The sequence below is a fragment of the Podarcis melisellensis genome (genome assembly GCF_964234715.1).
Source record: "Podarcis melisellensis genome assembly, chromosome: 3".
In the NCBI taxonomy this organism is placed as follows: Eukaryota; Metazoa; Chordata; class Lepidosauria; order Squamata; family Lacertidae; genus Podarcis; species Podarcis melisellensis.
In genome coordinates this window covers 117841029-117866793 of record NC_138530.1, presented here as the reverse complement: position 1 = coordinate 117866793, position 25765 = coordinate 117841029, and the positions used below count along the sequence as shown (strand labels likewise).

At 40.4% G+C, this 25765-nt stretch overlaps 1 protein-coding gene across 9 annotated transcripts in view; it reads left to right on the top strand.

The window, feature by feature from the left end:
- WDPCP (WD repeat containing planar cell polarity effector) overlaps positions 1–25765 on the top strand; it is a 170431-nt gene that overhangs the window by 48608 nt on the left and 96058 nt on the right. For all 9 annotated transcript variants that reach the window (XR_014166928.1, XM_081906219.1, XM_081906217.1 and 6 more), the window contains exons 2-8: positions 353–435; positions 2268–2312; positions 3161–3211; positions 7672–7742; positions 7995–8054; positions 15578–15692; positions 19932–20065. Coding sequence is in view for 8 of the 9 variants with exons in the window: in XM_081906219.1 (XP_081762345.1) it covers positions 353–435; positions 2268–2312; positions 3161–3211; positions 7672–7742; positions 7995–8054; positions 15578–15692; positions 19932–20065 (559 nt within the window). In the remaining variant the exon portion in view is untranslated. The remainder of the gene's footprint in view (positions 1–352; positions 436–2267; positions 2313–3160; positions 3212–7671; positions 7743–7994; positions 8055–15577; positions 15693–19931; positions 20066–25765) is intronic.

The window sequence follows — 25765 nt, the reverse complement described above, 5'->3', positions numbered from 1 at the left end:
ACAGCAATTTTTCTATTCCTTTGCTCTTTTTCCCTCTTACCATCAAAACTGATTACCTCCTTGAAAAGTAAATTGCTAAGCTTTTATGCAGATACATTTTTTGCTCCTCTTTTGGTAGTATCTGAACATGCTGGTATAGTCACGTTGTGTGCAAGCATTTGGGGCTAACAAACCTTGCTATCAGAAGAATAACATTTGGAAAGTAGGGATAAACATAATCTATGAATTCCCTACTAGTTGCTTTTGGCTGTGAAAGAATTAAAAATTGGGATACTTGCTGCTCTTAGTTTTTATAAGTGTTCTTTTTTCAGCTTAATGGACAATCAAATTCAATTTCTTCTTCTTCTTCTAGAATTAACTGCCAGCTGCTTCAGATGACTGTCTTTCTCTCTGAAATGCACCTATGGTCTTTGAAGAGCACCTTGCATGTTCAAGGTAAAGCAGATGTTACCGTTTTGCCAGCTTTAGCAATATTCAGAAATTAACATGTAGTATTTTGTTCATGTTTTTCAGAACATACATAATACAGAAGCCTGCCCTTTGCTCTCCATCCACTGTCACAACTCCTCTCATGTATAAACAAAAACCACTAACTGTACTGATTTCAGAGCAACTTTCAGGATAAAAAAGATAATTCGAAAGAACAATGTCTCTGTATAATAATTTCTATACCTGTCTCTGTAAAATAATTTCCTTATTGTTTCAAAATAGAGAACATCTCTGTGTTTTACAACATGTGACGTTGTCACCCATCTAGTAACTGGTGAAAGAGCCTTGCAAAGGTGCCAATCCTATGGATTCTTCTGGATGTCTCAGCAGTTTTCAGTATCATCAAGCTATGCTATCCATCTAGGTTACTGTACCTTAAATGAAACAGCTGATGTGAAATCATTTGGGGGTTTTGGACTACAGTGCCACCATTGTAAGGGTGACAAGCAGTTTGTATGTGTCCTTTCCATCTTAAAATCTCAAGAAGGCTAAGGAACCTCCTAAACTGGAGGTTGTTTTGAGGTAGATGAGAGTGAAGCTGAAGTTAAATCCATATACAACAGAGGTACTGTGGGTAGGAAAACCTGCTGAATTGGATGGAAGTGTGTAACTGATCTTGGATGGAGGACTCCCCCAAAGGACCAAGTTTGCATCTTGGGGCTTTCCTTAAATTCAGAAGGTGCAGGTAGTGTTGGTATCCAGGAGTACCTTTACCATCTTAGGTTGCCTCTGGCATACCAATCTGTATGCCATCAAAGTCCACATAAAACTGAATTTTATAAAAGTTTTAAAACCTATTTTGTGTGACCCCCCCACCTCACCCCATCCCGCCTATTACTCACTGCTTGCTGACCGAACAGCTAAGCAGTGGGGAAGAATAGGGTTTTTTTATAGTTCTGCTTATCAGTTCATCTGAAAAATTTCCTAGGCACCAGTATGAATTGCCCAAGCTATAAGTGCATCTTTGTAGGCCCTATTTGTAGCCTTGCTTGTAAGATCAACTAGCCTAGTGGGCTTTATCTGTCTATTTATGTAAAGCATTCTGTACTCTCCACCTGGAAGGTCTCCTATAGTGGCTTACATAAAATCAATAAGAACAAGGACAGCCATTGCCCAAAAACTGCCAATCTAAAAGATAAAAGAGAAAAAGAAAAAAGCTATTGGTAAGTAAACAGAGAAAAAGCAAATTCAGCCACTGATTCTTAAAGTTAAAAAAATTGTGTGTGACAACCAGCTGGGCTAGAAGTAGCTCAAGGAGAAGAGGCGCCAAATGTAGCTGGCTTCTCAGCAGAGCTGATGGAATGGCCCAGCTGCCTCCCTCTCTTCCTCTCTGCTGCAGCCTGATGGAGTGTCTGCTGCCAGGTGACAGTTGAGTGATGGAAGGGCCAGTAGAGCTGGTCCTCAAGTCGTGTCAATGGAATGGTCCTGCTTCCTGTACCTTCTTGTGCATCAAAGAGAGGGCCTTTTCAGTTATCCCCCCACTCCCTGAGTTTTAGAACTCTCTTCTAATTGTAGAACCATATGTAAATCAGTAGGAAGGCTTTCAGATGGAGTCTCAAAACCCATCTATTTTGGACAGTTTCCCATTAAGGTCTTTGAGTGGTGCTTGCCCAAAATCATTTTGAAGTATTTTCAGTGGGTGTTTCTGGAAGTATTTCTACGACTGCATGCATGGGTTCTCAGTTCTGTTTATAAGATAGTGCCCACCCTCCCAAGAAACATGTCTAATTTCAAGTGCCAGAATTATAATTCAGTTTTTTATGTCCTTATTTATGTAGACCAAGACATTGGAATCTATCATTACTATGACAAAAAGGAAGCAGGTAAGGTGGGAAGCTCATGAAAAAATTATATACACTCCTCACTTAATTTTTTTTCAAGCTCTCAAAACTGAAGCACAAACACATAAATATATATTTAACCTTTCCGAGTTTTGAAAGTACTGTATAGGAATTTTTTATGAATTATGTTGTGGAACCTGAAATTCTCTGCAGTTAAATTAGTTAAACCATTGGCTCAAATTATTTTAAAGCAATTAATTTAAGGCAATGAATCAACAAAGTCAACATATATGTCAAAAGTCATAACCTCATTTTATAAAATTACGTTTTAAATATAATGCAATATTTGATGCTGGGCATTCTAGTTAGTTTTTATTTATTGGAGTTCCAGCAGAGGGCATTGTAAATTCATAGGAGTGCATTGGTCTTGGCCTCCTGGATCCTCCTCACCTGATATTTTGAAATAGACATTTCAGAGTGAATGATCAATTTTCTTTATCTGATTAATCCTTTTAATCCCAGAAGATTCATGATGGGCCAAAAGGTGCAGTTACTTCATGTTTGAGTCCAGGTTAAAGTGGTGGCTTGAATGGGCATCACATGCTCCTTCTGGAGTTCTGGTGGCAGCCTGACTCAGCTTCTCGTTTGGATTCAGTTGTAGTTCACTTCACTATCTGATTACATTCAATCCTTTATAATATTGACCCACCTGCTGGGATTGCTCAAGTCTATTTCACTTCAAACTTAAGACATCTGTCCAGGAAATGAGAACTTTAGAACTCCCCCACCTTTCAGATCTCTGTACTTTTCCTAAATGTGTAATAATTAGCATTTTGCTGACAATAAATGATAAGGTTGTTGGAACTTTGTTCTTTTTCTCCTTCTTTTAGAACCACAAGTGAACTTTGGCTGCTTATATGAGAAACAACAGTTAGCAGAATGTAAGACCTATTTTCAGTTTCCTTATTACTGTAAAAAAAAGAGTTAAAATGTTATGCTTTAATTTATTTGAATTTATAACCTGCCCAGTACAAAACTGAAAACAGTTTAAGAAGTTAAAATTATACAAAATACAATCACAAAAAAATGTGTGAGAACAAAATACACAACTGTGAAACTCTCATAGTTTAGACTGTGTTAATTACTTTTCAGTTTATATGCTTTGATGTCTAAACGTAGCCCATGGCAGCAGCCCTTTTTGCTGTTTTTCCTGGGAAACTCACTTTGTCATCCTGAAATAAAGGCGGAACACACACATATTATTCTTGTTGTTAATTATATACAGTGTTGATCTATTCTACTCTTCATCTCCTTCTAGTAAAAGTGGATGCAAGCAGGGCAGAATGAGGAGACAGGAGAAACTGGACTTGTGGTTTGTCTCACTCCAGACAAACCACATGCTGTAGCCAATGCTTGCTCCTGACCTGATGCTCATAGTTTAGAGAAATAAACCCTGAACCTGGATCCACACGTAACCCTAAGGCAAACCATGGCTTTACTCTTGGTAGCACTGCAGCAGCAGGACCACTGGAGGAGCGAAGTGGCTGCAGTTTTGCTCCAAGTACCACTATGCTTTCTCAGATCTCTAAATGAAAGGCAGTATATAAATGAACTAACTAACCAACCAACTAACTAACATTATAGTGCAATACCACTTTCAGTTCACCATTCCTTCTGTGTGCCCCACAAAATTGGCCCTAGGGAGTTGGAATAACCCCTGGAACAGCAAGCAGAGAGTGGGGGAGAGGGTGAATTGTTTCATCTAGCAAGCCAAAATGCTTGTCCTGATGAAATTACCACCTTACTATGATGCTAAATTCCTTATGTTAAGTGGTCCACCAAGACCCTCAGCAATTTTTAAGTGGGGGGGGGGAGTTTGGTAGCCACTGCTATAGAGCAGGGGTGATAAGCATTTTTTTGGCCCAATGAAAGTATTGTCTCATGGCCAGCCACTAGTGGGTGTGGCCAAATCAAAAGTGGGTGTGGTCATCTATTACTCTGGCACACAGACATGCACAGCACTTATGCAGGCACATGCCAGCAGTGCAAAGTACTATACCCTTAACACAGTCAGAAGTGCATACAGTCACACACAGTTGAACACTATCAGGCAGACTTAATACACATACTCTAGGCACGCAACATAACACACAACACGTACACTGTCGTCCCTTCTCTTTCTCTGTCCTTGCTTCTTTCTGGCAATCTTTTCCTGGGTCATCAGCTTACTTTCTGACTGTGAGTGGTCTGGAATCTTCATTCGAACACCTCCACAGCACTCCCCCCAAAGACAGAAGTGGTGGACTCTGCTGGTCTTACTGATTTTCTGTGGACTTTAGAGGTTGTGCTGTGGTTCCCCACTAGGGTTGAAACTGTGTGGTTTGCTGCCCTCTGCTTGTAGAGGTCTCTGCTGCCAATTCCACCAACACTCCTGCATTCAGTAGATTGCTGGAGGGCCAAGAAAATATACTTGTTTGCACAGTGGCTTACTACCCCTATTATAGAGTTTGTAGCCAGTAATAACCATGTCCCCCTGGTTCCATTGTAGGCAGTATTGTAGCGAATCAGATTAATCCAAGGTGTGCTTATTGCTAATTGAACACTTTTCAATACATTGTCTGTATGTTCCTTTTAAAATCTAAGCCATGCAGCTCACCCATCTTGGCTCAAAGGCTTCTATCATTAACATGTAATAATAATAATTTATTATTTATACCCCGCCCATCTGGCTGAGTTTCCCCAGCCACTCTGGGTGGCTCACAATCAAGTATTAAAAACAATACAGCATTAAATATTAAAAACTTTCCTAAACAGGGCTGCCTTCAGATGTCTTTTAAAGATAGGATAGCTGCTTATTTCCTTCACGTCTGAAGGGAGGGTGTTCCACATGGTGGGAAGGCCCTCTGTCTGGTTCCCTGTAACCTAACTTCTCACAATGAGGGAACCGCCAGAAGGCCCTCGGTGCTGGATCTCAGTGTCCGGGCTGAACAATGGGGGTGGAGACGCTCCTTCAGGTAAACAGGACCGAGGCCGTTTAGGGCTTTAAAGGTCAGCACCAATGCTTTGAATTGTGCTTGGAAACGTACTGGGAGCCAATGCAGATCTCAGTGCCACTCCCAGTCACCAGTCTAGCTGCCACATTCTGAATTAATTGCAGTTTCTGGGTCACCTTCAAAGGTAGCCCCACGCAGAATGCATTGCAGTAGTCCAAGCGAGAGATAACTAGAGCATGCACCACTCTGGCAAGACAGTCTGTGGGCAGGTAGGGTCTCAGCCTGCGTACCAGGTGGAGCTGGTAGACAGCCGCCCTGGACACAGAATTAACCTGTGCCTCCATGGACAGCTGTGAGTCCAAAATGACTCCCAGGCTGCGCACCTGGTGCTTCAGGGGCACAGTTACCCCATTGAGGACCAGGGAATCCCCCACACCCGCCTGCCCTCTGTCCCCCCAAAACAGTACTTCTGTCTTGTCAGGATTCAACCCCAATCTGTTAGCCGCCATCCATCCTCCAACCGCCTCCAGGCATTCACACAGGACCTTCACTTTCTCACCTTTGTCCCTAGCCCGCCAGAGGTAATCGACCAGCGCAACCAAGGAAGTTTCAGTCCCATGGTGAGGCCTGAATCCCAATTGGAAGGGATCCAAATGGTCCACATCCTCCAGGCATGCTTGGAGTTGTTCAGCAACCACCCGCTCAGTCACCTTGCCCAATAATGGTAGATTTGAGACTGGGTGATAGTTGGCCATATTGGCCAGGTCTAAAGATATTTTTTTTTAAGAAGCAGTTTAATGACCACCTCTTTCAGCGGGTCTGGGAAGGCTCCCTCACAGAGGGAAGCATTCACCACCCCGCAGAGCCCATCGCCCAGCCCTTCCCAGCTCGCTTTTATCAGCCAGGATGGGCAAGGATCAAGGAGACAGGTGGTCGATTTCACTCGTCCAAGTAGCCTGTCCACATCCTCGGAGGTAACAGATTGGAATTGATCCCATGTAACAAGACTAGACAGGACTCTAGCAATTTCCCGCCCTGGCCCTGCTCCCACAGTGGAGTCTACCTCCTTCTGAATCTGAGCGACTTTATCTGCAAAAAACTTTGCAAAAGCATTGCAGGAGATCTTGGGGTCCCTACCAGGCCCTGGTGGTACAGGTGGTTCCGATAGATTGCGAACCACCTGAAAGAGTCTCCTGCTGCTGTTTTCTGCAGATGCAATAGAGGCGGCGAAGAAGTCCCTCTTCGCCATCGCCATTGCCACTTGATAGGCTCGACGTTGAGCTTTAGCTCGTGTCAGGTCTGATTCAGAATGAGTCTGAATCAGAAAACATGGGTCTCTCTCCAAATGCCTCTGACACGTGCATTTTCCTTTATGGCTCTTTGGCCTCTTTGACTATCATGTTCCACTGCTTTCATTGCCTAAGTCCTGTTCCATCCCCATTTGGACAGTCTCTGCACATAAAAAAGGTGAAAAGTATGACTGCCATCCTTTAAGGCTGATTAATCTTGAACCAGATGTTCCTGAGCTGCTGCAGCTTTCTCTGCACCCTTTTCATGTTAAGGCCAATGCAAGTCCGCCTTGTCCCAAAACATTCCCCCATGCCAAACAAATGCAAACCCTCCTCACGACACCGCTGCCTTGCTCTTGCATTGAGACCCCACCGCTAGCTGGCCCTGCATGTAGAACAGCTTTCTTTGAAATTCTATCTATGTTCAAGATACTGGCTTTCAACCTCTTACCTTACAATACAAATTTGGCTTCCAGTTCTGCAGGACTATATTTTACTATGTCATTGGTGCCAAAGTGCGCTGAAACCAATGACTCCTCCCCAATTTCTGGTTGTTTCTGGCCACCAGCTGAGTTGCTAAATACAAGACATTCAAGTTGAATGAAGTCTGGACTATTGTATTTTGGGGGCTGACTTCAGCTGATCTGAATGTTGGCATTAAATACAATTTTGGTGGTCTCTTACTCCCTCCAGATTAAGTTGCATAATTTTACTGAAGGCATTTGTCAGAAGTGCCAATCTAAGCATGCTGGTTTTATTATACAGGAGGAGATAACAGTTTGATCGATGATACGACAGGGCATTTGGTACCATATGATCTTAAAATATTTTGGTTGCTCTATTTTGAAAGGAGTTATTGATAATATCACTTAACTTGATATTGAACCTGCTTATAGCTATTTAAATGTGTGTTCCCTTTGGGAAAAGACAGAACCTCTACCAGAGTGATTCAGATTGATTTAATAAAATTTTGTCTATGGAATCTGTGTCAGAATTATAAGCACATTTATTGTAAGGTAGAAAATATTCAGTATTTAATAACAAAATATGAAGTAAAATCCAGCATTTTACATATTTGGATATGTAGATAATATCTTATACATACTTTTTATTTGCTAGCTCGAGATTATCCTTGGATACTTAAGAACAAACGTCCGGAAAAGCTGCGAGACACACTTAAGGAGCTAGAGGTACCTTTCAGAAAGTTTCAAGCATAATAACAATTAATCCAGTTTTTCAGATCTCTTTCAACAGCTTTAATTTTCATAAAAGATCATCCCTTCTGGAGATAAGTGCTCTTTTGTCTGGTGGGTTATCCAAAACAGTTGCATCTTTGTTTAGCATGTCAGGCAATCTCTCCTCCTTGAAAATCAGAAGCACTTTATCTACAAGTGAAATGCGTACAGCCATCTATACACTGTCTATTTTTGGTTGTCCTCCAGGAACTGATGCAAAACAGTCGGTGTGTACTGAGCAAATGGAAGAGCAAATACGTCTGTCAGGTAAAATATTTTGACATGCTCTTGCAATGTTCTGTCAACAGAATTGAACAATTGTTAAGTGAGAGGTACAAAGTTAACTGGTTCTGTTTGCTTAAAAAAACAGTTTAAGACCCAGCTAAAATTCTTCTTGGTGAAAATGGCTATATTCAAAAAGGGATGCAGTCAGGTAAAATGTATGATGTGCTGTGTTCTCATTTAAAATTAATTGTTCAATATATTAAGCAACTTTGAACTGGACCTATGCTGAGTCAGGAGTGTAGTTAAAGAGAAATTCATTAAATGTTGTGCATGATACATTTGTCTGTAAAAGTACTTAATTCAAGATGTGCAGCACAGTGACAGGAACTGTAAAATAACCAACTAGTTAAGATTAGATACCAAATGACGTAATCTGCTCAGAGGCCGTAGTGGCATGTGTCTATTCCTATCTACATAAATATCCATACAATATATAAAGGAAACATCTGCTCCCATCCTTGTTAGCAACATGGGAAGTGGGAACAGGTTGAAAACCTAGAGTGTGTGATTCAGCATTCTAATCAACAGCTTTTCCTTGAAATATGTTTAATGTATTTAACTCATTAAAAGCTATTCCTAGCTTTTTATCCCTGATCTTTAACAGATATCTCCTTAAGCTTACCACTGCTTAACAGAGAGTGTTGAATTTTGAACAATATTACTAATATAGTCTAGCCCTCAACCAGCGTCATTTATCCAAGCCCCATTAAAATGAATTGAATTCTCTTGTAATTGTAACTGTACTTTCCAAAGTTAAAATCTGTTCAACTCTAATAATATATTTAGCCTTCCCTTGTAACCCAATTACTTTTACTGAAAAATTCAGAGTCAAAAGTAAGATGGTGATGGTTAATAATAATACTGTTTAAGTTACAATCCCAGGTGCCTGAGAGTATGCCCATTGAACACAATGAGGCATACTTCTGAATAAGCATATACAAAACTAATGTTGTAATCCTATGCCCACTTACTTGAGGGTAATCAGTGGTACATGTGTAGGATGACAAATCAGAGGTGACACTGAATCCAGGTAATATATCCCTCTTAAATTCAAAACTTAAAAAATTATTTCACCTCTACTTGGCCTCCTTACAAGAGGACCGGAAGGTAGTCCTTCTTTTTAAATAAGAAATGATACACGAGATCAGTAAATTACAGCACATTGGACTTCTGTACCAGGAGAATTGGTAAAAACTATTATTTAACCACAATCATTAAACATATGGGGAACAACCTTACTGAGGATTGATTTAGCATGACTTCTGGCAAAGGGAAAGCCTGCCTTGCTAGCCTTTTAGAATTGTTTGAGAGTGTCATGCAGATAGAAGCAACCTGGTAGTCTGTCTCTGCAAAGGTCAGGACTTGCTGATCCTTTGCTGGCATCTAGCCCTTTAAGTAGGCCCTGATCCACACTACCAGGCGCCAACAAGCTGATGACATTTGGACTAGGACCTGCCCTCCCATGAGACTGGAGAATGCAGTCATCTCAGGATGGCAGTTGGGAGGCCCCGAGATAGCCAGGCCCTGAGATGTGCACTGTCCACTTCCTTCTGCACTTGTTGCCTGCTTTATTATCTGATTCCCCCCACCGCCTGCTCTTCCGATGCCCCCGCTGCGATGAGAAGAAGGTGGAAGGGCATTGGAAGAGCCTGGGGTGGGGGCATCAGAGGATAAGGCAGGAGGACCTGGCCGCAGGTGTGTGTTTGTGCCATTTTCTATTTTGCCTCCAGCAGCAAAACATCCTGAGGTGGCCCTGATTGGATATTGCCCACAAACTCCACCTGGGAAGGGAAAGGGGTGAGGCACTATCCTGATGGCATGGAAGAAGTCTGGCTGCTGTGTCTTAGGCAGCGTGAAGGGTGGGGAGACAAGGAGGATATAAAAAGCTTCAGAGGGAGGTAGGGGGAAGTACAGGGAACAGTGGAGGTACAGGGAACAGCCTGTCCACATTTTGATATAAGGGTGGGTTGGAGCTGTTTTGCACCCGAGAGGGAGATGTGTGTTTCCTCTCCCAATATTTTAAGCCTTCCACACCTTCCTTGGCCCAAAAGCCAAGCATGGGTCGCACCCTTTCCTTCCTTAAGATTGCAAATACTTGGATCTACTTACCCACAGAAATATTTATTGTGTATTGTTTTAAGTATGTATGTTCCTTGTGAGGGGAAGATGAGTAAAATAAAACCATTACACTAACAATGATTTTGACTTGCGTGTGTCTATAAAGAATGCAACACATTTTTTATTGATTTTACAAGTTTCTGTTAGTAGAACTGAACTCTGATTTGCTGCTATGCACATTTACTTGTGCATAGCTTGAAAGATGCGTATTATGACGTATGAAAAGGTGATATTTTGGTTTTGAAATCTATTTAGCAGCATACAAGAACAATGCTAAAATTAAGACAATTCTGCAGATATTATATTTAAGAAGTGTCCAATGCTTGCATAATGCTTATACTGCCCTTGCATTTTAGCTTACCATCAAAGTAGTTTTTAATACTACCTATCAAGTGTTCCCATGACCTGTTCCCCTTCATTGCATTTTCAGGAGGACTTACTTGTTCAGGAGGCAACATACAGTTAATTACAATTATATGGTCGGATCAAATACATCTGCATCCAATTTCTGAAACAGTAACACATAAAACCAATATAGAAGGCTAATGTTACCATAAAGGAATATGAGTGGAAGGGAGTGAATGAAAACCTCACAAACCTGCTTGAATTGCCTTACAGTTGTTCTATTACTATTTGTGCATGCGGGTGGCACTGTGGTATAAACCACTGAGCCTAGGGCTTGCTGATCAGAAAGTCTTCAGTTCAAATCTGTACGGTGGGGGTGAGCTCCTGTTGCTCTGTCCCCGGTTCTGCCAACCTAGCAGTTGGAAAGCATGCCAGTGCAAGTAGATAAATAGGTACCGCTGCAGCGGGAAGGTAAAAGATGTTTCCATGCACTCTGGTTTCCGTCACGATGTCCCATTGCGCCAGAAGCAGTTTAGTGCTGCTGGCCACATGACCTGGAAAGCTGTCTGCGGACAAACACCGGCTCCCTTGGTCTGAAGCGAGATGAGCACCACACCCCATAGTCGCCTTTGACTGGACATAACTGCCCAGGGGTCCTTTACCTTACCTTCACCTTTACCTGTGCACTGTTCTGGGTGATTCTTTCTAAAGGTTTTGAGCTTATTTCCTCTAGTTTTGATGTTGTACAGTGCAGCTTTATATTTAAGCACTCTTCTGGTAACCTTTAGGCAACAAGAAATTGCATGCATGCAAGTGAGTGGCCTGACAGAGGTTTCTGATGTGACATCCTGCTGCCACATGTGTATGGAATTATTCGCATTGTGTACATGAACCTTCTCAGTTGCCTCTGGGTTCAAGCTTCATATCCAACAGGCTCACTGTCATGGGAATGGCACTATTCTTCTGTTGTTGTTTTAAAAATGTTATTTGAAGATTGTTGCAGGATATGTTTGGTTTGCAGGCAGATTGAAGTGCAGTCGGAGTGAAGCTCTGGAGCTTGTGGTTGTACGCATCATTTAGTGGACAATGGGAGCCTCTAACAAGAATTGGGGGGCTCTTCTGGGGATTATAGATCCACTGGGGTCAGCAACTTAGATGCAATGGAGCTCTGTTAGCTTTAATTCCCCAACCCTGACTCAGCTGAAGATTCAATGGTGTAACTTGCTCATCACAGCACAGCTGGGACTCAGCCAAAAGGGGTGCTCTGAGGATGTAGCAGAAGCAGAACCAGACAGTGGGGCTTGGGATGAATCTTAAGCTTGTTCAACTAGGTTGCATGATCTGGCAACTAGGATACAGTGCTAAAAGACTTGTTTCCCCTCTGCCAGGCTGCAGCAGCAGCAGTAGCCCTGCTGATGAATGGAGTTTGGATCTGTTACAACTTTACTCTAGCTTAACTTGCTTACTCAAGTTTCTTGTGCATAGGATTACTCCTCAAATAATTATAAAATTCTCAGGGAAGAAAATATGACAGCCCTAAAAAGAGGTGTAAATGACATACTTGACAGTACATTTATGTTGCATCATTGTGGTGTTATGTTGGTCACAATAAATATTGCGTGTGAAAAACTTTTCAGTTAATATGTAATCACGGTTTCTTAATGCTTGCTAAGAACCTCAAAGAAGAAATGAAAAATGAGTCTGTAGGTTGACATTATCATGAAATTACCCTCATGATTTATTTGTTATAGGAGTTATGGACAGGGTTCCATGACATCATCATGGCATATCTGCTGCCACTGCATGTTTGTTACCTACCAAGCATGGATAATATGGGGTATTGATGCTTCACGTTGGAATGAATGATAACAGAATTGCCCAATACTCTGTAGCTTGTCAGTATTACTATATTATGTCATGTTTCTGCTAGTATTGCTTTGCTTTCAACATCGCACCTGGGAATGCTTAGAATGATGACTACACTATGCAGATCTGGCACTGGCACTGCTGCGGTATAGTGGTTGTTGGCATAAGGAAGTTAAGTCACATTGGAAAAATATTCTTCACTGGACTTTTGTGAGGATGTTTGAAATACTTTTTTGTAGGAATTTTTGGGCCCTTAGCATTTGGGCCTTGGCTTTTCTGTTCCTCCTCCACAACCCCAAGATAGATTTTGTGGCAATCTCTTGTTGCTGCAATCAGGTGGTATATTTATTCTCTCACATACTAATATGTGAAACTTGTCAAGAAGACTTGGAGGTATGTGGTACTTCCCAGGGTTCTTTGGCATAGTGGAATCTATTTTTCTGGATTAATGATACGTTGCTTTCTTGAGCATGCCTTAGTATGGAGTACAGAGGTCAATCATTTTTCCACCTGGCCTACAAACTAGCCTACTCAACCTCTAGAGAGTTTTGTTGTTCTTCAAAAACTTTATCATTTATATTTTGGGGGCAATTATAAGAACTAGCCGAACACCTCTGAGCTGTAAGATCACATTATCAACTTGAGAATAAATTGTGATTTTATCTAATCCAACTGCAACATAAGGATAAATTGAAGTTTTGAAAGGTTGCCATAAGTGCTGGTAGAGTGTGACTGTGTCTAACATTTTTACTAGGACAAAACCTTAAAGGACATCTGCCATAACTGGGGAAGCTGATGATTATACAAAAAGATACTCACTAGATTAACAGAAAAAGAGGTTGTTCTATTTCTAAAACCACAAACTAAATCAGAACTGCTTGATCTGGATATGCGTTTAGAAAGATCTGAATAGCAGGATTATGTTTTTGTTTGAACTTGTGAACCAGTTCAGAAGCAATCCTTTGTACAAACTTTTTATACTGTGTTAAATGCCTGTACTTTGATGGCACTAAACAAATAAATACTGGAATACATTTGATTTATATAGCTGAAACAGCTTTATAAGTTTTATCTTGTTCATCCTCACAAAAGTCCAGTGAAGCATATTACTGTCAGTTCACTTTATAGACTGAAAACTGAGGATGAAAAGTGTTTATGTATGTCCATGGCTGAGGTGGTTGCACCTTTCTTTCTTTGCTAAAGGTAAAGGTACCCCTGCCCGTACGGGCCAGTCTTGCCAGACTCTGGGGTTGTGCGCCCATCTCACTCAAGAGGCCAGGGGCCAGCGCTGTCCGAAGACACTTCCGGGTCACGTGGCCAGCGTGACATCGCTGCTATGGCGAGCCAGAGCTGCACACGGAAACGCCGTTTACCTTCCCTCTAGAAAGCGGTCCCTATTTATCTACTTGCACCCGAGGGTGCTTTCGAACTGCTAGGTTGGCAGGTGCTGGGACTGAGCGACGGGAGCGCACCCCGCCGCGGGGATTCGAACCGCCGACCTTTCGATCGGCAAGCCCTAGGCGCTGAGGCTTTAACCCACAACGCCACCCGCGTCCCTCTTTCTTTGCTACATACCACTCAAATGCTCACATTAGTTGTTTTTCTCATCACGTTCATTCTGCTATCTTTTGATACCGATTGATTATCTAACATAGTTGATCCTGATCCAGAGAAGTGCATGAAAATCTTCACCTTGCATTGGGGGTTTTGACTTCAGCTGTTAAAGGTTCCTCCACAAGAAGCTTGTTCTGAACACACACTTAAATTGGTTGAGATAAATGAGGCCTCTGTGTTAATTGTCTGCATAGCAATCTGTTCATAAGTTTGTAATAGGATAGCAGGACTATTCTTATGTGCTTATGGCCAATGCTCAGGGATGATGGGAGTTGTAGTCCAACATCTGGATTGCCAACATAGGACAGGTAGAAACCTGGGTTAGCTGAACATCTGCAGGCCCCTCCAAAGTGTTCCACAACGAGTGCTTTAAAAGAGGCTTTCCAAGTTGATCATTGTGTCTTGCCAGGTCTCTTGTAAAATGTGTGCGCGCTCTCTCTCTCAGACTTATCAGGTGATTGACAGGTGGGTGGCTCTAACCATTTGTCAGTCATGGTCTGCAAGGAGCAAGGGCAATAATTCCCCACCCCTGCTATATAGTGTGGAGTAAAATGACACTCCTTGCTCAACAGGAGTGGGGAACCATTCTTCCTCCAGCCCTACTTGTCAATCACTCGGTATTATGACAGGCTGAACCCCACCTGGTTCTCTGCAGAGATCAGCTGTGCAAGTGAGTTCCCCACCAATCCAGATGCGTCTCTGCCTGTCCCGCATCTGATGTCACATCTACCATCAGCAGTGGGCACATGGATGTGGCTGGGGAAAATGGTCTCACAAGCCAGGGATCCATGCCAGGCTGGATTTGATTCATGGGCTGCTGGTTCCCCACCCCATGGTAGAACACAAAAACAAGATATTTGTAATGTGCACCAATCCCTTTTTAAAGGAAAAAGCCCTATGCCCACATTGCAGAGCCACAGAAGTCACCTTTAAAATGCTCCTTGATTGCAGTAGTGCTATGTTAACAAGAGCAAGAACATTTTTTGTATGCAAAGTGTACAAATTAAGCATGGATGTCCTATTTTGTGTACCCGTTCTCTTTCTCTCCTCACTTCTCTGTTCCTATTTTCTGGGTTTTTAATATACCTTTGGATTATTGTTTTCATTGGCCCTATGAGTGGTTAACTGATTGTGCAGAGCACATGAATATGAGTTATCAAGTAACTCCACCTCACAGGTTAAAATCTATGGTGTCTTCTTTGCTTATCCAAATTTTTACTGGGCTGTAGCTTGGGGAAGGATTACAGCCATGAATAGCAGCATCTGCAGTTACTATTTTCCATGCAAATTATGGGGAATTATATCCTATAGTGAAGCATTTCATGCATAGTTGGAACAGATGTAGTCAAAGCTCGGTATGTTTTTGCTTTTCCCCTTCTCTCTCTCTCTCTCTCTCTCTCTCTCTCTCTCTCTTCATTTCTTGTGGTGCACCTAATCTGTTTTGCCAGCCAAGCTGTAGTATATGAAATCTATAAAAATATAGATGATAAAAGGTATTGTGGAACATATCATTCTCTACTGACAAGTTGCATCTCCCCCCCCCCCCCCACTATTTGGTTCAGCTCCTCTTTCATTCAGGTGTACTGGTATCCCTGGGCCTTTCAGGGCCACAGCTGGAGCGAGTGGTGATTGACAGAACCCTGATGGGGAAGCTCATCTCCGACACCATCAGCGATGGTAATTATACCCATGTGCAATTCAGTTCCCTACATTTGCAGTGGAACAGGAGGAATAGTATGTCAATTACAGTATGTCAATAGAGCAATTATTACCACTGGGGACTTGGCAACACAACAAGTAATTGCATTTAATGCCACAGTTGCCACCCTCAGGACCAAAACCACTTTAGGAAAAATATTTAACATCAAAGTTTCTATTCTTATCAACTGTTACATTTGTTTCTAAATCCCAGTTCCTTGTATAATTTTCCCCAAAGGTATTCAAGTTTAGCACATGTAATTTTCTCCCATCTGAGAGCTTTGTTCTATATTAGTACAATGACTTGAAATAAACAGTAATACAACAGTAAAGCTTTCTGTGTGGCCTGTATCTAAAAGTTCAGGAATAATGTTAGATTACAGTATAAATTGACTTGGTCATTTTAAATATGTTCTTCCCAGTACTGTCAGCTGTGACTGAAAGCAGTGTCCCAAGATCTCAGAAAGAGGGCTTCTTCCAGTCGTCCTCACTTGAGATCCTAAATATGTTAGGGGAACTTCAAGAACATAGGTTCCTATTCCTTACCCATTGAAAAAAATGAACACAAAGCATTTGGCTTTTAAAATGGTATTAGATAAAATCTTAGAGGATATCTATCAATTGTTATTAGTCAGGATAACTAATGGAACCTTCATGTGCCAAGTGCAATGTACCGTCAAATAGCACTTGTTGAGCTCTTGCTTCAATGCTTTTCTTGTGAGCACCCTTATCTGTGGGAAACAATTCCTTTAAAAAAAATAGACTTTGAAAACTAAATACTGTCTGAGGGATATGATGGATAAAATTGCAGCCCTAGTCTTTAAATAATCTTACATCACGTTTTTGCATGTATGTGGAAAGCACTGTACGGAAATACATTAATTTCACAATTGCCCTTCTAGATTCTAAGTAGATCTAATTCTGTCATAAAAGGACTTCTTGATACAAGCTTCCAGATTATGCTTCTAGCTGAAACAAAGCTATACTTTGTTGTAAACTAGTATGCATTAACTGTTACAGCAATCAAATAGTATGTACAGTTGTCCAGAAAACATGATGAATTGCAAAATAGGAAATATGTGTTTTTTCCTGTATTTGAAAGACACTGGAAGAAGTGATATTTTGTCAGCTAGTGAAAACTCATCTGTTCACTTGAGCCTGCCTGGGCCTTTGGTTTTTATTGTTCCTTAGATATAGCAGATGAACATTTTTATACTTTCATTGGGTTTAATGCATTTTGATGGATTGACTTAAGTTCTGTTGTATCAGTAAACTTGCTTCAATACTGGGGCTGCAATTTTTGTCCCTCATGCTCCATAGACAGTATTTGAATGGCTTGCAGTTACAAAAGTCTGAGGTGAACTCAGCTCAAAGCTTTCTTTAGAATAACCCTTGACAGAGGCTTTCTTCCAGAAAGGATATTAGCATTGTTGATGTTCCCAAGCAGTAAGCAGATTTTATATTTATTAGTGCTAATGTACTTCCCATGGGTGGTATAGATAGGGTGACTGAACCTGCTTGGTTCAAGTAGTTAAAGCTTGAAAGAGGCACGCTTGCCGCTCTATCTAGAATAGGTAACAACTTGTGTCTTAAGCCAAATCCGTATAACAGAAAGATCCTTTAACTTAAGTTGCACTTGTCACTCCTAAACAGTGTACTGTACTGTTCATACATAGCTTTCATCTAGCCTTTACTGCTATGAAATTTCATAGAATTTCATCTAGCCTTTACTGCTATACATTACATACTGTATTTAATTTAACTGCCATCTGAGCAGTTTAAAATTACAGCTGTGCTAGGGAAAACAAACTAATCAATTAGTTGCTGTGAGATTTGTTTTTGTTATTTATAATAATTTTTATAAGGTTTTACAAATATTTTCCAGCATAACATCATTTTTCTATAATCATCAAAACTATATTTGGCTATATAAGCCTAAGACTTCCCTCATCCCCGACTTTTGGTTTTCCCACCTACTCTCTAATATTGCATTTTTGTAAGTTTTTATTATTATTAAACCTTAGTCTTTATCAATCATTTATATATTATATTTAATAATAATTCATAATCATTTAACCTTACAAAACTTCTTGTAACCCTGCTAGCGATGTCAATTGTTTACAATTGTCTTTCAGATATAACATAAATTTATTCCAGTCTTTCAGAAAAGTCTGGTCCTGCTGGTTCCGAATTTTCCCTGTCAATTTCGCCCATTCTGCATAGTCCAATAGTTTCATCTGCCACTCTTCTTTCATTGGTATCTCTTCTTGTTTCCATCTTTGGGCTAATAATATTCTTGCTGCAGTTGTTGCATATAAAAACAATGCTTTATCTTGCTTGTGTATTTCTCTACCTACAATACCTATCAAGAAAGCTTCTGGGGTTTTTTTTTATAAACGTATAGCATTTTCCAAAAAGCCTTCACCTCCTTACAAACCCACCACATATGATAAAAAGTACCTTCTTTTTCTTTACATTACCAGCATTGATTATTTGTTCTATACATTTTTGCTAATTTCACTGGTGTTAAGTACCATCTGTACATCATTTTCATTATATTTTCTTTAAGCAAACTGCATGCAGTAAAATTTATTCCATCTTTCCACATCCTTTCCCAATCTTCTAACTGTATATTATGACCAATATATTTTGCCCAATGTATCATTGCAGATTTAACTTCTTCATCATTTGTATGCCATTCCAATAGTAACTTATACATTTTTGACAATATTTTTACTTTATTGCTTAATAAATCCAATTCAAACCTGGATCTTTTATATTCAAATTCATTTTTCTTTTTATCTTTAAACACTTCATTTATTTGACAATAATGCAACCAATCATATACCAGATTTTTAACTTCCTCATAAGGTTTTAATTTCCACTGATTATCTATTTCCATCACCAAATCTCCACAGGTGGCCCAATTTTTTCCACATTTAACTTTTTTTATAGTTGTTGCCTCCAACAGCGACAACCACCATGGCATTTTACACTCTAATAAACTCTTATATCTATTCCACACCTCATATATTGATTTTCGAATTATGTGGTTCAAAAAACCTTTGTGAACTTTTACCTTCTCATACCATAAATTTGCCACCCAAATCTGATATCAAATCCTTCCACATCTAATACATCTGTTTTTTTTTAACAATATCCAATCCCTTAACCAACAAAAGCAAAAAGCTTCATAATACAATTTCAGATCTGGTAGAGAGAAACCTCCTCTTTCTTTAACATCTGTAAGTAATTTAAATTTTATTCTTTGTTTCTTCCCTTGTCAGATAAATCTTGTAATTACTTTTTGCCACTCTTTAAAATCGCGCACACCATGTTAAATCGGGATTGACTGAAAAACAAACAACATCTTGGGTAGTACATTAATTTTGATTACTGAAATTCTACCCCATAGGGATAATTTCATTCTTAAAAGAGATTTCCTACATCCTCCATTCATCGTGAGGCTACTTCGAAGAGATTTATATGATAACATACAGAAAGGTTCAGGGAGAGATATTCTAAATTCAGTGTAGCATCTGTGTAGAAATTAAAATGAGTAGCATAGGCCTGATGCGATGGTTAGCAAGGAGGTCAGTTCTTGACAACAATTGCTGAACACTTTCACCCTTTATCTGTAGTAGTACTTTCTGCATATTGGCAGTTTTCTAAACTTCAGAAGGCAGACAGTTGGGACAATTCACTTCTGGTATGTTGTATGTGAAAACTTCCCAGATTTGTCTGTCCTTTGACTCAACAGCTGCAAGAAACTCAACTGCTGTAGTCGAATCTGCCACCTCTCTGGTACTCCCCCCCCCATGTATGCTTGATTGCAGCTGAATAACAGTATTTTCACTCAATCAGTGAAAGCTATCATAAAAGAGAGTTAGATTTCAAATTCTAAAATAACTGAAGAAGAAATGAATATAGGATGAGAAAGCATTATTATATTACAGAAGGGATTTGGAATATGATAATTTATTTAGCTGTACTTAATCTGAGTACCCCCTAAGCTTTATTTCTCATTTCCAGCAAGATCCTGAGAAGATGAAACACTGCTGTCCTTTAGATCACAGAAGGCTGAATGTAATATTTTAAGGTGTAGCATTGAAAATTTGGTTTTCCTTCCCCAGTGTCTCAGTGGAGACTTCAGTAATTTGTTTTCTTGGTGGTGACAGTCAGGTATTACAGTGTTGACAGTTTTTCTTTGTTTTTCAGCTGTTCTTACAGACAGTTTCATGATCTTGTCCTTTTGGGAGCAAAGCAAACTCTGCTTTATTCAGTTCACAAAGAAGGCAAATTCTCCTGATGCAAACATAAAGCTTGAAAAACTTTCCTCCTTGGATTTTAAGGTACAACCACCTGTGATGTTTGCAAGTTTGATCATTATAATTATGGGCAAACGTATACTAAGAGTGGATAGGTAATAAGTGTCACTTACTAAAATATCCAAAACTAATTTTGAAATTGTAACTATTTGAAAGGTTCTATTTTTTTAAAAAAACTGAAGCTTGAAACAGCCAAGTATTATAGATAACTCTTTTAAATGACTCCCAGAGATAAAGTAACTTTAGGCAGACTACTCTTGGATTAACTGGATGGCATTTTACCATTATACTGTTGAAAGTGTATTAACCTATGGTCTCTGTGTGTGGTTTGGGTGTGTGTGCACAGTTAGGGGAAAAAACAATGCTGTCCAGTTGTAAAGACTGTGGAGAGAATAATTGGCTGCACTCTCCCCACCTTGGATCAAATCTATGCTTCCAGGTGCCATAAGAAAACTGCAGAGATAGTGCAGGATAGTGTGCGCCCAGGAATCTGATCTCTTTCAGCTTTTGCCTTCTGGAAGAAGGTACAGGGTTATAAAGACTAGGACTAGCCACCTGAGAAACAGTTTCTATCCAAATGCGATTTTGGATTTAAACGCAGTGTAAGGAGTCTCTGTGGAAGTATATTGTATTTACTGTAATTATGGGGTATCAGAGTTCATAGGGGGCTAACCAGGTTGGGATAGCTGGGATAGCAGGCTTGTTGGTTTTTGAATATCTGATGTAGATTTTTTTCAATTTCGTTGTTCTGTATGGGACAATGACAATAAAGATTATCGTATTGATTATCGTATCGTATCATAACTATTATGCTAAGCATCTATAGTGTAGGATTCTAAATAAAATGGGTTTCTGTCTTGAGTTAGTAATCTAGTATCTCCTATATTTGTTTCTAAAACAGAGATAATTTGTTCACCATGTGTCAGGGAACTGCCATCACTTTCAGGAGGGAGAGAGCAAAAGCCAAATGAATTATAGAGAGCCTACAGGGATCGTGGGAAGTAGCTCCTCTTCAACGGAGGAGAGTAAACACGCCTCCAGTGGAGAGGAGGTGCAGGAGTCGGAAGTGGCAAGGCGGTCCCAGGACTCCTTGCCTGGGAGAAGCGGGGAGGAAAGGGGTCCTCTGCTGCCCATGCCCTCTTTGCACAGAAAGCATCCACGCAGAGAGGGGAGGCGCAGACTGGGCGTCAAGAAACTGCTTTGCTGGGGAAAGTTTAGGAACCGCCCACTCACAGATTCTGCCAGCAATTGAGTTAGCCACAGGAGAGTGGCGCTCCGGACAGATAAAGTTTATTTTGGCAGCAAAACCAAGGCTTCACAGCCAAGTAGGGAGATATTTGCCTGCTTGCTCTTGAGCAACATAACACCATGGAACTGGAGAGCCACAGATATTCACAACAGTATAGTAATTTAAAATAAAATAATGGTACAAATGATGATGATCTTTGCAAATGATAATGATTGGGAGGGTCTAAGGCAAGTGTTAAGGGGCCAAGTCTTCTGCAAATCTGGCTGGATATGGCAGCCCACCCACCTTTATGCACGAATGCTGTAGAGGAGGTTACTGTATGCGACAGAGATCCAGAATCCAGAGCAACATAGATGATATGTGCTATTTAGTTTTGATACAGGGGTTTTGAATGAATTTTCCCCTTCTTAACGTATCTGGAAAATGTACAAAATATGAGGCTGGAGATTCTTGAGAGCAAATAAGTAAACTTTTTTATTTCATATTGTCCCTTTTCAAAATACAGAGTGGAGATTAGTAAAGAGGCTGATCTCTAGTGCATCGAAAGAATCCCTCCTCCCCTCACCCTAAGTGGTACTAGAATGCAGAATGCAGGAAAATGTTTTGCTCACCAATATTTTTTCATCCTGCCACTTTTTTCTTCTTTTATTTTATTTTTGCTTAATCGGGTTTATAGGAGTAAGGCTGCCTTTTCTTGGATTATGTTACACTTTTTACCACATTAAATTATAACTTGTTTGTTGGGAATACTCTCTGCTAGAATGGACATCAAATACATTTTCCAGGCTGTTTCAGTTCAAGGCCTCCTTTCAGCACTGACTTGTGTTTGCAAGATTGATCCAACCTCTGTAACATGGATTTGAGACAGTTCACTGTTCACAAGGAACTGAGCTGATATGTTGTTTACTTCAAAATGATGCACACTTGTGCCTGGCTGAGTATTTGTTAAGCATGGGCTTTTAGTATCCATGATCATGATCTGTGGACGTTTAGCCTAACTGCAAAGCTATATTGGGAGGGCATCTGCTTTGATAATTGATTTTCTAACCATGTTTCTGGACCCATATGCATAGCCCAATACATATTATGCCAGAAACATTATAAGTATAACTATTTAAGAAAAGAAGGAAAAACCACAGACAGCTTTGATCCATTGCGGGGACGGGGGGAGTCAAAGCAGTATCAATAACACAATATTTATTAGGACCATCTAAAATCACAAATCAGTAAGCTGCCTTTTGAGTTTAACAGAACTCTTCCTCAGATTTGATGTTTCAAAAACAAAGTTGCTAGTTGAGGGCACAGTGGAAATTCAGTCTGGAATATGTTAACAGTTTTAAAATGATAATGCAGGAGACTCTTTGCAGATTTATTAGGTTAGACTGTGACCTGTACATATGGTCACAGGCTGTACCAAGGTATTTATAGAAAAATAAGTAATGGCACTCTTATTTCGAAATTATGAATAGATAGTTATATCTGCATCTGGCACTTAAAGGAGATTTCTTAAAGGACTCCCTCCCCCTGGCCCAGTACACCTCCAAGCCTGGCAGAAAAATAAAGTTCAGAGAAGCACTTTGGAAGGACAAGCCCTCACTTTTCACAGTTAGTTCACCATGTTATTTATTCTCAATTTTTCTACAAAAGTATCAAAAGAACCAGACTTACCTTATAAACAGGAGGGGAGGAGAGCTGTGTGGCTTCCGTGCTGCTGTCTTTCTCCCATTACATGTTTCACTCTGTAAGCTGTTCCCACTGATACACTCTGGACTTCGTTTTGGAAAATTTATGCAGCACATTGAGCCCATCTTTGTGGCAACTTACTTATGAGATGCCCAAGCTCACAATGTCTTCAGTCTGTTATGTTTGCCCAGGAATTGAGCTGGGCAGGAGGGTGGTAGCAGCCAGGTGTTTGCCACATTAAGTGCCCTAGCTGCAGGGCGGCAAAAGATGAGATGTGGTGATTATTTTTTGATATTTTTAGTAGGCTCCAGTTTTCAGCCTATCAGAAAACTTACGGAAAACTGAGAATTCATAGACCATGTTCCCAACAAAATCAGCAAACTCATCAAGATTGATACAGGTAATATTGCCAGATTGATACACACGAGACCAAAGAAGGTGCAAGGCACTGCTGCTCCAGTGACACCTGTACCCGCCTTCAAGGCTTACACCATTAAATTTGTAAGGTTCCCCAATTAATAGTATGCAGTATCCATTACCCAAGAGAATGGCAAACTGGGGCCAGATGGCTGGAGGCCATTGCTCAGTTCAACTCCTGCACCCATGTGCCACTGAACAGTCTTCCTAGACCAAAGTGGTATAAAGAAGTGGAACCTTTGTCACTCCCATCATCCTTGACCATTGGTTATGCTGGCTTGCCTGAGCAACAATGTCTGAGAGAGCAACACTTGTTGAAGAAAAATCAACATAGCTTCTACAAAGGCAGCAAGAGCAGCTTGTGTATGAGGTGGAGACAATGGCGCTGTTCTGGTGGCAGCAATGTGCTTGTCTGGGCAGGGTAAGGTAGCAGCAATGAGGTCGGGGGAGCTCCAGGCTCGTACATGTACTTTTGTGGGGCTATTGCCCAGTGCTCCTCCCATCTTACTGCTACTGCCTTGCCACATCCCCATGCCAAAGAACACAGTACTGCCCGGAGAACGCTGCCTCCACCTCCTCTTCATTGAGGCAGCACTGAAATGTAAGTCTTGTCTTACTAACCCTTTAGAGATCTTTGAGTGTCAATATGCATCTAGATAGGGGTGATCTAGTAGACATTGTAATTAATAGACTTTAAGAAAGCTTTTGATAAAATTCCTCACAAAAGGGTCTTGATTCAAGAACAAAAGTTGGCTACAACTCATAATTAGTGAGGAGGAAATTTTTACTGCCACATGTGGCAGTAAAAAAAAAGACTGGAGAGGAGCAGAGTGACTGCACGCTCTTCTCTGCAAGCCTACAGATTTGCAGGGTCTCATTTAGCCAAGGTTTGGTTTAGCACAGAGCTTTCCAAACTCTGTCGCAACACATTAGAGTGTTGGCTGCAGTGTGTCATACAAACACTCTCTGCGCTCCTCCCGGGACTGGAAATGGGTTACTTTAACCTCTGATTTGCTAGTAAAACTGAATTACTGTGTCGCGAAATGATCCATGTCTAAAAAGTGTGTCACCAACATGAAAAGTTTGGAAAGCTCCTGTTTAGCATGTTGTGTGAACCAGGCCACTGAGTCCGGACACTGACCATGCCCCCTTCCCTTTGGAGTGACAGCATCCCATGTTGGGTTGCCATTCTTTCTTTTTTCTTTTATTTCATAGAGTCAGTCTTTCTTTTTTTTTTAAGATCTCCTTCCAGGTCATCTTCTCCAGCAGCAAAGTTAACACTTGCATTTACATTTTCTTCTTTATAGGTATTTTCAATGAAAAACCTGCTGCTTCTGTAACAAACTGTACAATAAAGTGTCAGAAAAGATTCTACCAAATATATCTACTTGACTCCTATTTTATAGCTATTTTTATTTTATGGGTATTGTGGTGGTTTAGTTCTGATAGACTTCTTATTGGCAAGAGTTTGGAAGTTCTAATCTTTCCTTTGCTTCGATTGATGCATACATGTATTAAACCTTCAAAGGGATGATGTTTTTACAACTACTACCTATAAAACTGAATACAGCACAGGAAGTGGCATTATGTTATGTATCACTTTAGTGTTATTGAATTGTAATTTTCTTTTTAAAAAATGTATCATAGATTAAACAGCTTGAAAAAACTCAAGAGTTGAAAAAGACGAACTAATTTCCCTCCTTAATTTCATTTTTTCTTAATTACTCAATCCAGCACCTCTGCATTTGGGGGGTGGGGCACAGTACACTGCTTACATGCAGAGGAGGGAAACTACCAAGCACAGGAAGGGTGGAATATTATTATAACTCTATTTATTCTCCATTGTTCATCTTGCTCTTAACTGATGGGATCTGACCGATGCTGTCTTGTTCAGACAACTTTCACCACTAGTAATTGTGTGAGTCTGAGTTACTGCATGGGAAAGGTGTCCACTGCTAGGCACCATCACCTTGATGGCAAAATAGAGTAAAGGAGGTGGGGAGCAGTGGGAGCACGTTTCGAAGGCCTTCTTCCCTGACCTTTCCCCCTCAGTCATTTACACATTATTATTTATTTAGGAAATTTATACATTAAATCCCCCCCCCCAAATTATAGAAAAAAAATCATATAAAATAATTCCAGGATAGTTTACATAAAAATATCAGCAAAGACATAGAATATAATTAGCTTAAAAACATTGTATTGAAACTAGATTAGTACACAATAAGTTAGTTTTGGAGGGGCAATTACAGATAAAGCAATTAGCCTTAGAGGGGAAAAAAATGAAAATTACTAACTTTAATAATTTATTTGATTGTGAGCTCTGTCAGCACACATCTTAAAAATACTACCATTCCATTTCCCCTTTTATTCTT